The 14,663-nt window shown below is 47.4% G+C and overlaps 1 protein-coding gene across 1 annotated transcript in view; it reads left to right on the top strand.

The window, feature by feature from the left end:
- Positions 1-4,830, top strand: part of sar1b (secretion associated, Ras related GTPase 1B) — a 22,640-nt gene extending 17,810 nt beyond the window's left edge. The window contains exons 5-7 of the mRNA XM_079585612.1: positions 659-762; positions 2,703-2,834; positions 3,819-4,830. Coding sequence (XP_079441738.1) covers positions 659-762; positions 2,703-2,834; positions 3,819-3,935 — 353 coding nt within the window. The 3' untranslated portion in view covers positions 3,936-4,830. The remainder of the gene's footprint in view (positions 1-658; positions 763-2,702; positions 2,835-3,818) is intronic.
- Positions 4,831-14,663: the final 9,833 nt, after the last annotated feature.

The raw sequence follows: 14,663 nt of genomic DNA, 5'->3' as shown, positions 1-14,663 counted from the left end.
TGTTATGCCGACGATACTCAGCTGTATATTTCTTCAAAACCTAACGAAACCTACCAATTCACAAAATTAACGGAATGCATAGCGGATATAAAAAACTGGATGACTAGTAATTTCCTACTACTAAATTCAGAAAAAACAGAGATTCTAATTATTGGACAAAAAACTTCTTTACGTAATAATCTAGAGTACTGTCTAACACTTGATGATGCTCTGTTAAGTCTTCGTTGCCGGTTAGGAACCTGGGTGTGTGTGTGTGTGTGTGTGTGTGTGTGGATCAGATCCTCTGAGCTCGTGTGTGTGTGTGTGTGTGTGTGTGTGTGTGGATCAGATCCTCTGAGCTCGTGTGTGTGTGTGTGTGTGTGTGTGTGTGGATCAGATCCTCTGAGCTCACGTGTGTGTGTGTGTGTGTGTGTGTGTGTGTGTGTGGATCAGATCCTCTGAGCTCACGTGTGTGTGTGTGTGGATCAGATCCTCTGAGCTCACGTGTGTGTGTGGATCAGATCCTCTGAGCTCACGTGTGTGTGTGTGTGTGTGTGGATCAGATCCTCTGAGCTCACGTGTGTGTGTGGATCAGATCCTCTGAGCTCACGTGTGTGTGTGTGTGGATCAGATCCTCTGAGCTCACTGATGTGTGTGTGTGTGTGTGTGTTCTCTACAGCTCGGCGCGTATGGAAGAACTACCTCCCAGCCATTAATGGCATCGTGTTCCTGGTGGACTGCATAGACCACAACAGACTGTCCGAGTCCAAGACAGAGCTAGACGTGAGCTTTATTCTGTCACACACTCTTACACACTCGCTGTGCGGCAACACCATTAACCACTATTATGATAATCCTTATGATAAAAGGATGGGATGGGGGGGTCAAATAATGATTGATTAAATAATAGATAATTGTGTAAAGAGTGAATTTATGTTAAAAAAAAGTACACTATTGTTATCCACATCTTGTCCGGTGTTGTCCTCCAACCAATGTGCAGTGTCCATTTAAACATGTGCAAAATACAGAGTTCAAATATAAATGTAAAACAAGAGTTTAAACTGTAAAATCTGATCATTTAAAATAAGGGTTAAAATTTAAACGTAACTCACTTCCTGTCAGGATGAGTCTCACACCGTGTCCTAATTTGGGATTTGACTTTTGCCCAAAAATCATATTCGAAGTTTGTTTGTTTATTAATATTAATATCTAAATATATTTGAATATTTATTAATAATATTTTGACCATTAAATGCCTTCAGTAAGACATTTATTGTTATCAAAATTAGGATGTATATGTTCTGTCCACCAGAGGGCAGTGTATCCGTTAATAGGCAATGATGTTTTCAGAAGAAACACAGTGTCACACATATTAAAAATCAGACCCTGGATTGAACACAGTGTCACACATATTAAATATGTGTGCTTTCGACAGGTTTTATCCACTGTTCTTGTCAAAAATAACAATACAAAATAGGCGCTAACCAGGACGCTAGCGCCACCCACAGGAGCCCAGATGACCAATGATAGCCTTGCTAACGAGCCCGCGATTCACAACTGCACCAGCCGTGATAAAGCCTCGCAATCTGAATTGAAAGCAACGTTTACAAGCAAACACATTTAAAAAAATAATGCCCATAACAGGTTTGAATATTAAAGGCTGCTTAATATTTGTTCGAACATCATTATTTTTTTAAAATATTCAAATTATATTTGAATAACGAAGTTCGGAGTCAAAGCCCTAGTCCTAACCAGACGTGATGCGCTAAGATTCCAGCGACAAATGATTTGCCCACACTAGACGCGACTGCGAGATGTCAAAATCAATCAAAACCCACAGCCAATCAGAGCAGCGTGTGGGCGGAGTCTCGTGGTGAGTCCACAGCCAATCAGAGCAGCGTGTGGGCGGAGTCTCGTGGTGAGTGCACAGCCAATCAGAGCAGCGTGTGGGCGGAGTCTCGTGGTGAGTGCACAGCCAATCAGAGCAGCGTGTGGGCGGAGTCTCGTGGTGAGTGCACAGCCAATCAGAGCAGCGTGTGGGCGGAGTCTCGTGGTGAGTGCACAGCCAATCAGAGCAGCGTGTGGGCGGAGTCTCGCGGCGAGTGCACGGCACCAGAGAGTAATCCTGACTGCGCTCGCAAGAAAATGGAAAAGTGCATAATCAAATTCACAAATATTACTCGTTTTGAACAGTTTGAACGTTCTTGTTTCCATGCGTTTAATCTCAAGATCTGAGGTGAATTCTCCACTGTTGCTCTTACAGCTCAAAGCTGGAGCACTAATGATATTCAGAGTCACATGACACGCTTTAAACATTAAATAAAGCACATGAACGGCGCCTGAGATGATCAGTGTGTGTGTGGTGTGTGTGTGTGTGTGTGGTGTGCCAGCGCGCCGCCGCAGAGCCCGGTTCTACAGTAGAGGCGCCGCGGCTGGTCAGGACAGAACCCTAGCATGGAGAAGAGGCGTTTACCGCGCGTCGTGTGCAGTTAGGACACGGTGTTAACATGGAAATACTAATATATTCCTTTCTAACATTTACATATAAGAATATAAGTGTAATATACCGTAGATAAGTTATGCTACATGCTTTGGGAAGTGGGAAAACCTGCAAACCCTGCAGTGTATCAAACACTCGTTCTGCTGTGACTGGTGCTTTCAGTGCAGGGCTAACCCTAGCTCGTGTGTGTGTGTGTGTGTGTGTGTGTGGGCCTCAATAACAGGCACTCATGACAGACGAGACCATCGGGAACGTGCCTATCCTGATCCTCGGCAACAAGATCGACAAGCCCGAGGCCATCAGCGAGGAGAAGCTGCGCGAGATCTTCGGCCTCTACGGGCAGACCACAGGCAAGGTACAGTCTCACACACACACACACACCACACACCACACACACACAAACCACACACACGCACGCACCACACACCACACACACACACCACACACAGCACACCCACACCACACACACTACACACACACCACACCACAACACACACACACACACACCACACACAGCACACCACACACACCACACACACACACAGCACACCCACACCACACGCACACACAACACGCACGCACACACAACACGCCCACCACAACACACACCACACCACACACACAACACCGCACGCACGCACACACAACACGCACACCACAACACACACACCACACCACACACACCACACACCACACACCACACACACACACACACACCACACACACACACAGCACACCCACACCACACGCACACACAACACGCACGCACACACAACACGCCCACCACAACACACACCACACCACACACACAACACCACACGCACTACACCACACGCACGCACGCACACACAACACGCACACCACAACACACACACCACACCACACACACACACACACACACACACACACACACACACCACACACACACACACACCACCACACGCACCACACCACACACACACACACAACCCTTCCCTCACGGATCAATCTGACCCCCTTAGGAATGCGAGGAATGCTTTAGTTCACATAGAAAACCTAAAAATGCTAAAACTTTACCAAACACTGATTTTATGATGTACATGTGTGAGTGAGTGCGCACTGCAGAGAACTGACCCAGCGGAGCTCATGTACTCCAGATCGAGATATCAGCCCATCTGCAGTCATACATATCTTACATCTTATATCATATTCCACACGCGGCAAAACACCCAGTGTCAGATATCTGGAGCCGAGTTAGCAGAGTTAGCAGAGCTATGCAGGACATACGGAAAGAATGTGAGGAATGTGCTTAAATTGTGTGTGTGTGTGTGTGTGTCTGTGTGTGTGTGTGTCTCCGCAGGGCACCATCGCAGTGAAGGATCTGAACACGCGGCCGCTGGAGGTGTTCATGTGCAGTGTGTTGAAGAGACAGGGTTACGGAGAGGGCTTCCGCTGGCTCTCACAGTACATCGACTAGAGGAGCACACACACGCACACACACACACACACACACACACACACACACACACACACACACACACACACACTTCAACTGCTTTCTCTCATTACTTCTCACCGCATCAGAAACGAGCAGTGACTGCACATGGGCTCAGTTCACCACCACACGTCAGTTTTATGAACTCTCCGCTGGTCTTCTGTTCATCAGCTGATGATTCCTCACGTGTCCTCGCCCGCATCACATCCTGCACACAGGACCTCCTGCGTGTCACTTCCTGTCGGACGAGGCTCTGAGATGAAGTAGTGGCTGCTGATTGGCAGTCCGCTGATGTGGCCATCTTCAGTCGCATATCTGGTTATGTTCGCCCAAACTCGTCCTGCGCGTGCAGAGCTCCACAGCTGCAGCCGACAGACCGACCCATGTTGTTCTAATGCGGGTCATGTGACGTCACCCAAACACAGATGATCATATGCTAATGTCCAGTAACACACATGTTTAACAGAGCTTGCCTTGATCAGACGCATCGGGACAGCTATTAATCGGTGACATGGACAGATGTAATTTATGTAAATGCCGTATATGGGTTTTTAAAGCTGTCCTGGAATAGCTCTTAATTTGAGTAAGATGACAACATTATGCATGCCTTGTTCCATGATTATTATTAATCATTTTTGTTAGTGTTTTTTTTAAGGAAACACCAATAACATAGTGTAAAGCATCCAGACGCCCGGGCGGTGTGTGTGTGTGGAATGGCGCACACGTGCGTTTGCTCTGCTGTCCCAGCATGCATCACTGCCACTCCCCGCTCCATCTGACGGGTCAGCTGTCCATCAGAACCTGTAGTGTTTGCAGCTAAAGCAAGCCATGTTCAGTTCACTTCTTTTGCTGAATGAAATAAATATTTTGGATGTCAGTTTTTGATCGTCCTTACACACACACACACACACACACACACACACACACACACACACACACACACACACACACACACACACACACACACACACACACACACACCTTCTTCTGCTGTGAGAGCATCACATGACTGACCACCGCTGACCTCACTGCCGCTGTTCTGGAGCAACTACTAATGCTTTAATACTTGCTGCTTGTTCCAGTTTATCTTCCCTATAGCAGTGTGTATGCTAGGTAGGGTGTGTAACAGGGATGCAGCGATCCGATATTCAGTCTCGGTGTCGGCTCCGATACTGGCATTTTTGCCGGATCGGGCATCGGTCAGACGAGGCCGATCCAAATCCGATATTGTGCGTATACTATTCTGTGCTATTGTTAAGCCCCACAGAAGGGACAAAAACATTATAAAGCACCATAAAGGTGTCGTGCACTATATTATAAGTGTTCTGAAGCATTATATAGTATAATGTGAGATAGAAATTAATATTTAAGTCATTAAAGTCCCTGTAAAGGCAATTCTAAAAAAAAAAATCTAAACGCATTATAAATGTTAGAAATGTATTGCTAAAACATATTACAAAGACTGTGAACTGCGAAGTACTGAATTGTGGAGTTAGCCCGTTAAACAGTTTTTCACCATTGCTGTGTTCCGGATTTTTTGGGGCGGGGCTAAAACGGGGGCTTGATGACGCACTGGAGGCCCTGAGCTCCTGGACACGCCCCTACTTGATGACGCACTGGAGCCCCTGAGCTCCTGGACACGCCCCTACTTGATGACGCACCCGAGGCCCTGAGGCTGGCCCCTCCCCTAACAATAACAGCACATTCGCATCAGTTTGGCGCTCAATCGCGAGTTACTGTCAGTACTATTATTACTACAGCCTACAGTTTGCTAGTTAGCTATGCCTTCGTCACGGAAATGCGTACTACCTGATGCGATCATGTGCGAAACACATCGGTGTCCTTATTTAAATTTCCTAAAAACGATCACATCAAGAAGAGCTGAGGATCTCCGCCAAACCCCGCCTATGTAGTGATCATTTTACACGGGATAGTTTTATAAACTGTCGTCGGAGACACTGGGATGCGCTGTTACTGGCGAATGGGCCGACCCGACTATCTCCCGCCTCGGCCGTCATCCTCCCGTCCGGCGACACCGGTGCCATCCTCGGCAGTGCGGCCCACCAATGAGGGTAAGCTGTTGTGTGCTTATCTTATAATTATAGTAGGTAGTTGAAGTTCACAGTAACTACTAAATTTTGCAACCCTCTAACGTGATTTTTTTATATATATATATGAGGCTGGCCGCTCCCTAGAGCGCAGCGGCAAAAGTTGAACTATTTTGAACTTTGACCGCGGCGTGCGCGTGAGCACACCAATGATGCGCACCGCTGCGCTTGCGCTTTGCTCGACGCAGAAACAAAACGTCCTTGCGCGGCGCAAGCCATTAGGCTTGTTTGAGATGAGCAAAATCTGCGCAGAACCGATCACCGGTGATCAGCGCGAGATGCATGCCGGTTAGAAAAGTGTCCGAGTGCGGCCCGCCTGGCTCTGATATCATACTGACGTATGTCAAAAAAAATCTCGCAATCGCCAGGCACACCTGTCGGATTCTGCAGTTGCGCGCAGTTGCTCTCCACCGACTGCGCGGTTCAAAAGCATGATGGGAAACGACTTGCTGACGACACAGCTTAATGCTTATTGGTTTAAACAACCGTGATGTAATGTTCTCTTTTAAAATGTTTGAATTTAAAACTCTGATTTCGTGTTTTCATGTGTATAAATTATGTGTGAGTCCCAAACTCTCTGACAGTGCGATCTCTATATGGATTATGTGTTTATGTAATTTTTTATCAAAAATATATATAAAAAAACATGTCTGTATTAAAGAAAAAAATGATTGATAAACACGTATTTGGAATAGATTAAATAACAAGTGCTTTGAGTGTCTTGTTCGTTATATTTATTTTCATATAAAAGCAACAGAACTTAAATTACATCCAGTTTATTAGCAACACTGTGCACGAGCGTGAATCCCGCGATATCCATCTTTGATCTCACAGGTGTCAGATCCCTCTTATATACTGTCTTATGGTCAGATCCCATAGACAGTATATAAGATCATGTCAGATCCACTGCGAGAAGAGAGAACTGTCCGGCTTGCCTGCGCTTTTTTCACTCCTCCCCTCACTGCAGCCGCCTATTCTCGACTACATTTCAGGCGACGCAACTCAAACAAGCCTATTGAAATGAATGGGTTTTATAGCGCAGCGCCGCGCATACCGCGTCCTGTGTGAAAGGCCCATAACCATATAAACAGACACAGAGCCGGCGAGTGTGACTCCAGAGACCACTGCTCGTTTCTTCAAGACTTTGATAGCTTATTTTATGTACTTGCCGGCTTTTTTATCATTCAAATTTGGCTGGGTGGCTAATAACAAATTTTTCTGTGATATGACAAACTCAGAACACATACTTAATTTTCACTTTACAGGGACTTTAAACTCTCGTACACTTTTCCCTCCGCTGCGGCTGTCAGTCATTCTCCATCCAGCATCAGCGCGTCGCGTTCGGTCACGAGTCAACACGATGAACAACTCTCTCCAAGATGATTCAATGTTACTATAATTATACTTGATCTGTAGATAAAGGTCTATGGTTTTGCATTAAACAACTTTATCTGGCTGGACTTTATTGCTGTACCTTAATCATGTATGTTACTTTCTACCGGGTGTCTCTCACAACACTGCAGTCAGAGCACTATAACTGTTCTTCACGCACACAGACATTTAAAACTGTTAAAAGAAAATGCTCAATAAACTATTGCATAGATAGATACTGTATAATACACTACGCATCAATATGTCTTTCCTTCGTGATTTGAACTTTTCAATGCGGACTCAGTGTTGCCAGATTGGGACGGTGATTACCAGCTCACCAAAACCCGCCCACTCCAAGAAAAAACCGCCCAAAATTTTACTACCAAAATAATGTGATATAATTGTATGGCCATGTCATTCAAGGTTGATAAGCACAATTCGTATCTCCTTAAAACAAAATAACGATGGTAAATTAAAAATTAAAAATAAATAAATGTCCAAGGAAAACGCATCAAACCAGGGCAATAATCAAGGAGAATTAGCAAATATGACTTTAAATGTCGAGGTGGACACTGTCAAAACGGCAATCAAGAAATGAACAATGACTTTAGCCCTCGGAAGAACACATTGCAGAACATAACGCAGAATTTAGCAGTCAAAACTGATTCATCGTTGATTCAAACCTTTGTCAGCCGCTGGCAGGGACAAGAGTGCATGCAGTCTGGATGGTGTAAAAATGGCAGATGTCTGGTTAGGCTAGTGTGCACATGACATGACCATGGAAATTACTCTGAGTCGTCCCATATTCAGTTTCAATTCAAGTAATTCAACTGTGCTCTCCTGCAGTTATTCACCATCAAGTCATCAACCCCCACATGTGTACGTTTATAGACTTGCTCACTATCTACATTTTTACTGTAGATGCAATTTACTGCATGTCACTTTGGCATTAGCGATCACTTGAATATACAGCTACAAGTTATCGCGCTAAATCGCGTCTTCCTGCTGATCCCTCGGTGATTGGCTGAAAGTGCGTGCTCGTCGGTGACGTCAACACCAACGCCAGCTGACTCTGCGTATGGGATTAATATCCTGCCATGATTCAAAACTGAAAATAAAGTTCTGAAAGGTTGAAACTAAGTGTTCGAAAACTCAAAATCTTTTAAAAAAAAAGTTTTGCAAGATCGAAAAATAAGATTTGCAAGCTTGCAAAATGTAAAAAAATAAGAATATCTCTGCAAACATTATGTTGTTTTTGAGATTTCCTTCTTCAGAACTGCAAAACATTTTTTTTCAGAGTTTCAAATTTGTCAGTGTTCTCCCACTGTATAGTTTGTTTTCCAGATTTGAAACCTTGAAACTTGTGATCTGAAAACTGGTGTGCGAATAGGTGAAAAAAAGTTTTGAAACTCTGAAAACTGAGGTTCGAAAGGGCGAAACTTATTACATTACATTAAATTTGCACTGCAGACTATTTTTTCAGAGCTGAGTTTACAACACCCACTTTGCGGAGATACGCGCACACAGTTGCGAGCTTGCGACTCGCGTGATTGTTGGCAGCGATGTCACGCAGCTCTGCTCTGAAACTCTGAAACTCAGACTGAGCGCAAATGAAGCTTCGCAACCTCGCAACTTAAAAAAAAAGCCTGGAGGGAGGGCCTTTCTGCTCTTGGCCAATGCTTTGCTGTCTGCTGACGTACAGTCCAATCACAAGTCGTATTTACTGGAAAGGTGGCTTCTGCACTGGTTCTCTGCATGCGTCCGGCAGATTGACCGTGACGATTGCTTCTGTACAGAGTGCAAATCCTTCCTCTCATTACCATGATTTACCTTTTTCTAGGATGATTTATCATGATTTACCATGACTTACCATGTTCCAGTATGAGAATCAGTCAACAGTCGTGGGATGGGCCTGTGTTCAGCTCACTCAGGGCGGGTCTATGCTAATACAGCAGTGTCAGTCAACAGTCGTGGGAGGGGCCTGTGTTCAGCTCACTCAGGGCGGGTCTATGCTCAAACTGCAGTGTCAGTCAACAGTCGTGGGAGGGGCCTGTGTTCAGCTCACTCAGGGCGGGTCTATGCTAATACAGCAGTGTCAGTCAACAGTCGTGGGAGGGGCCTGTGTTCAGCTCACTCAGGGCGGGTCTATGCTAATACTGCAGAATCAGTCAACAGTCGTGGGATGGGCCTGTGTTCAGCTCACTCAGGGCGGGTCTATGCTAATACAGCAGTGTCAGTCAACAGTCGTGGGAGGGGCCTGTGTTCAGCTCACTCAGGGCGGGTCTATGCTCAAACTGCAGTGTCAGTCAACAGTCGTGGGAGGGGCCTGTGTTCAGCTCACTCAGGGCGGGTCTATGCTAATACAGCAGTGTCAGTCAACAGTCGTGGGAGGGGCCTGTGTTCAGCTCACTCAGGGCAGGTCTATGCTAATACAGCAGTGTCAGTCAAAAGTCGTGGGAGGGGCCTGTGTTCAGCTCACTCAGGGCGGGTCTATGCTAATACAGCAGGGTCAGTCAACAGTCGTGGGAGGGGCCCGTGTTCAGCTCACTCAGGGCGGGTCTATGCTAATACAGCAGGGTCAGTCAACACTCGTAGGAGGGGCCTGTGTTCAGCTCACTCAGGGCGGGTCTATGCTAATACTGCAGAGTCAGTCAACAGTCGTGGGAGGGGCCTGTGTTCAGCTCACTCAGGGCGGGTCTACGCTAATACTGCAGAGTCAGTCAACAGTCGTGGGAGGGGCCTGTGTTCAGCTCACTCAGGGCAGGTCTATGCTAATACAGCAGTGTCAGTCAAAAGTCGTGGGAGGGGTCTGTGTTCAGCTCACTCAGGGCGGGTCTATGCTAATACAGCAGTGTCAGTCAACAGTCGTGGGAGGGGCCTGTGTTCAGCTCACTCAGGGCAGGTCTATGCTAATACAGCAGTGTCAGTCAAAAGTCGTGGGAGGGGCCTGTGTTCAGCTCACTCAGGGCGGGTCTATGCTAATACAGCAGAGTCAGTCAAAAGTCGTGGGAGGGGCCTGTGTTCAGCTCACTCAGGGCGGGTCTATGCTAATACAGCAGGGTCAGTCAACAGTCGTGGGAGGGGCCCGTGTTCAGCTCACTCAGGGCGGGTCTATGCTAATACAGCAGAGTCAGTCAACACTCGTAGGAGGGGCCTGTGTTCAGCTCACTCAGGGCAGGTCTATGCTAATACAGCAGTGTCAGTCAAAAGTCGTGGGAGGGGCCTGTGTTCAGCTCACTCAGGGCGGGTCTATGCTAATACAGCAGGGTCAGTCAACAGTCGTGGGAGGGGCCCGTGTTCAGCTCACTCAGGGCGGGTCTATGCTAATACAGCAGGGTCAGTCAACACTCGTAGGAGGGGCCTGTGTTCAGCTCACTCAGGGCGGGTCTATGCTAATACTGCAGAGTCAGTCAACAGTCGTGGGAGGGGCCTGTGTTCAGCTCACTCAGGGCGGGTCTACGCTAATACTGCAGAGTCAGTCAACAGTCGTGGGAGGGGCCTGTGTTCAGCTCACTCAGGGCGGGTCTATGCTAATACAGCAGGGTCAGTCAACAGTCGTGGGAGGGGCCCGTGTTCAGCTCACTCAGGGCGGGTCTATGCTAATACAGCAGGGTCAGTCAACAGTCGTGGGAGGGGCCCGTGTTCAGCTCACTCAGGGCGGGTCTATGCTAATACTGCAGAGTCAGTCAACAGTCGTGGGAGGGGCCTATGTTCAGCTCACTCAGGGCGGGTCTATGCTAATACAGCAGGGTCAGTCAACAGTCGTGGGAGGGGCCTGTGTTCAGCTCACTCAGGGCGGGTCTATGCTAATACAGCAGAGTCAGTCAAAAGTCGTGGGAGGGGCCTGTGTTCAGCTCACTCAGGGCGGGTCTATGCTAATACAGCAGAGTCAGTCAAAAGTCGTGGGAGGGGCCTGTGTACAGCTCACTCAGGGCGGGTCTATGCTAATACTGCAGAGTCAGTCAAAAGTCGTGGGAGGGGCCTATGTTCAGCTCACTCAGGGCGGGTCTATGCTAATACAGCAGAGTCAGTCAACAGTCGTGGGAGGGGCCTATGTTCAGCTCACTCAGGGCGGGTCTACGCTAATACAGCAGTGTCAGTCAAAAGTCGTGGGAGGGGCCTGTGTTCAGCTCACTCAGGGCGGGTCTATGCTAATACAGCAGGGTCAGTCAACAGTCGTGGGAGGGGCCTGTGTTCAGCTCACTCAGGGCGGGTCCACGCTAATACTGCAGAGTCAGTCAACAGTCGTGGGAGGGGCCAGTGTTCAGCTCACTCAGGGCGGGTCTATGCTAATACTGCAGAGTCAGTCAACAGTCGTGGGAGGGGCCAGTGTTCAGCTCACTCAGGGCGGGTCTATGCTAATACAGCAGGGTCAGTCAACAGTCGTGGGAGGGGCCTATGTTCAGCTCACTCAGGGCGGGTCTACGCTAATACAGCAGTGTCAGTCAAAAGTCGTGGGAGGGGTCTGTGTTCAGCTCACTCAGGGCGGGTCTATGCTAATACAGCAGTGTCAGTCAAAAGTCGTGGGAGGTGCCTGTGTTCAGCTCACTCAGGGCGGGTCTATGCTAATACAGCAGGGTCAGTCAACAGTCGTGGGAGGGGCCTGTGTTCAGCTCACTCAGGGCGGGTCTATGCTAATACTGCAGAGTCAGTCAACAGTCGTGGGAGGGGCCAGTGTTCAGCTCACTCAGGGCGGGTCTATGCTAATACAGCAGGGTCAGTCAACAGTCGTGGGAGGGGCCTATGTTCAGCTCACTCAGGGCGGGTCTACGCTAATACAGCAGTGTCAGTCAACAGTCGTGGGAGGGGTCTGTGTTCAGCTCACTCAGGGCGGGTCTATGCTAATACTGCAGAGTCAGTCAACAGTCGTGGGAGGGGCCTATGTTCAGCTCACTCAGGGCGGGTCTACGCTAATACAGCAGTGTCAGTCAACAGTCGTGGGAGGGGTCTGTGTTCAGCTCACTCAGGGCGGGTCTACGCTAATACTGCAGAGTCAGTCAACAGTCGTGGGAGGGGCCAATGTTCAGCTCACTCAGGGCGGGTCTATGCTAATACAGCAGGGTCAGTCAACAGTCATGGGAGGGGCCTATGTTCAGCTCACTCAGGGCGGGTCTACGCTAATACAGCAGGGTCAGTCAACAGTCGTGGGAGGGGCCAGTGTTCAGCTCACTCAGGGCGGGTCTACGCTAATACAGCAGGGTCAGTCAACAGTCGTGGGAGGGGCCTATGTTCAGCTCACTCAGGGCGGGTCTACGCTAATACAGCAGGGTCAGTCAACAGTCGTGGGAGGGGCCTATGTTCAGCTCACTCAGGGCGGGTCTATGCTAATACAGCAGTGTCAGTCAACAGTCGTGGGAGGGGTCTGTGTTCAGCTCACTCAGGGCGGGTCTATGCTAATACTGCAGAGTCAGTCAACAGTCGTGGGAGGGGCCAATGTTCAGCTCACTCAGGGCGGGTCTATGCTAATACAGCAGGGTCAGTCAACAGTCATGGGAGGGGCCTATGTTCAGCTCACTCAGGGCGGGTCTACGCTAATACAGCAGGGTCAGTCAACAGTCGTGGGAGGGGCCAGTGTTCAGCTCACTCAGGGCGGGTCTACGCTAATACAGCAGGGTCAGTCAACAGTCGTGGGAGGGGCCTATGTTCAGCTCACTCAGGGCGGGTCTACGCTAATACAGCAGGGTCAGTCAACAGTCGTGGGAGGGGCCTATGTTCAGCTCACTCAGGGCGGGTCTATGCTAATACAGCAGGGTCAGTCAAAAGTCGTGGGAGGGGCCTGTGTTCAGCTCACTCAGGGCGGGTCAATGGTAATACAGCAGTGTCAGTCAACAGTCGTGGGAGGGGCCTGTGTTCAGCTCACTCAGGGCGGGTCTATGCTAATACAGCAGTGTCAGTCAACAGTCGTGGGAGGGGCCTGTGTTCAGCTCACTCAGGGCGGGTCTATGCCAATACAGCAGTGTCAGTCAACAGTCGTGGGAAGGGCTTGTGGAAAAGTACGTCACATTGCCCAGAATCTGAAAACGGCTTGTTTTGAGACACTGCTTATGATTTAAAAAATAAAAAAAGCACTGGATGATTTTTATCATTATAGGGTGGTTGCGTACACACACTGCCAACACACATATGTTCAAACAAAAGGTAATTTTGCTTAATAGGTGCCCTTTTAAAGTCAATGAGGGACTATGTTGTTGTTAACATCCAGTGAATTGAAAGCATGTGCTGAGTGGATAATACCCGCACAATTTTTTAGTTTTTTAGCTAAAATTTCACAGATTGCATTCTCATTTGAATATATTTGAATAGGAAAAGTTTTTGAGTTGATGGCACACATTGTTTTAGATTTTCAAAGGATATTCATGTCATTTTACATAAGGGGTGAAAAATCTGAAATAAGATATTGTGACAATAGCATTTTTTGCTGTTTTACAAGAGGTGATAGATTTCATTTGTTAGTATTTGGCTAAACAGCTCCCATGGAATGGAGAGCATATGTGCTACGCTACGAGTCTCTCATGGTCATGAAGCAACATCATCACTCTCATTCTTATCAGTTTCAGATTTTAATTGTATCATTTTTTGTTTAATTGCAGTGAAGCGGAATTGTGCTTTGCAGCCTAAGTCCTCAATAACTGATGTGTAATTATTGGCCTAACTGAAGCGCTGCTTAAAAGCTCTTTTGCTGCCAACCTGCCTTTCATATACAGATGCATCAACTTGTATTGACTTTTCTTTTTCCCAATTGCAAGTTTTCCAATTGTTTACACATTTTGAATGATTTATCCTGTTGTTTGCTCATTTTCATAAAAGTTTTGATATTTTGTTGCAACAAAGCAAATACAACAATGGAGAAGCAGTTTTCTGATATATAAAATGTAGGCTCTAGTTTAAAACTTTCTGTTGAGTACCAGAAGTTGAGTATGGAAGATGTTTTACAAATTTAGGGTTCATCTCTTGTTGCGTAGGCCAACAGGGAGACGTTTAAAGTTCATAGCAAGAGATGTTCAGACAGCTTGGCAACACTCTAACAGGCATCAGTTGAGGAGTGTGAGTGGATGAAGATGGAGAGATCTGGTGTTTATATCTGTGAGCATGGACACCGTTTGAGTTACTTTCATGAAAATCACATCACTGTTCTGTACGCTTGTGTTTAAGAGAGTCTACACTCAAATATCAGAGATTGGTTTACTGAAAACAAAGTGTACTCCTTTGTGTAAAGAATTGGCAAATATAT

Source organism: Phoxinus phoxinus (assembly GCF_949152265.1).
Source record: "Phoxinus phoxinus genome assembly, chromosome: 17".
NCBI lineage: Eukaryota > Metazoa > Chordata > Actinopteri > Cypriniformes > Leuciscidae > Phoxinus > Phoxinus phoxinus.
The sequence above is the reverse complement of the archived record's forward strand: the minus strand, read 5'-3'. Positions and strand labels throughout refer to the sequence as shown.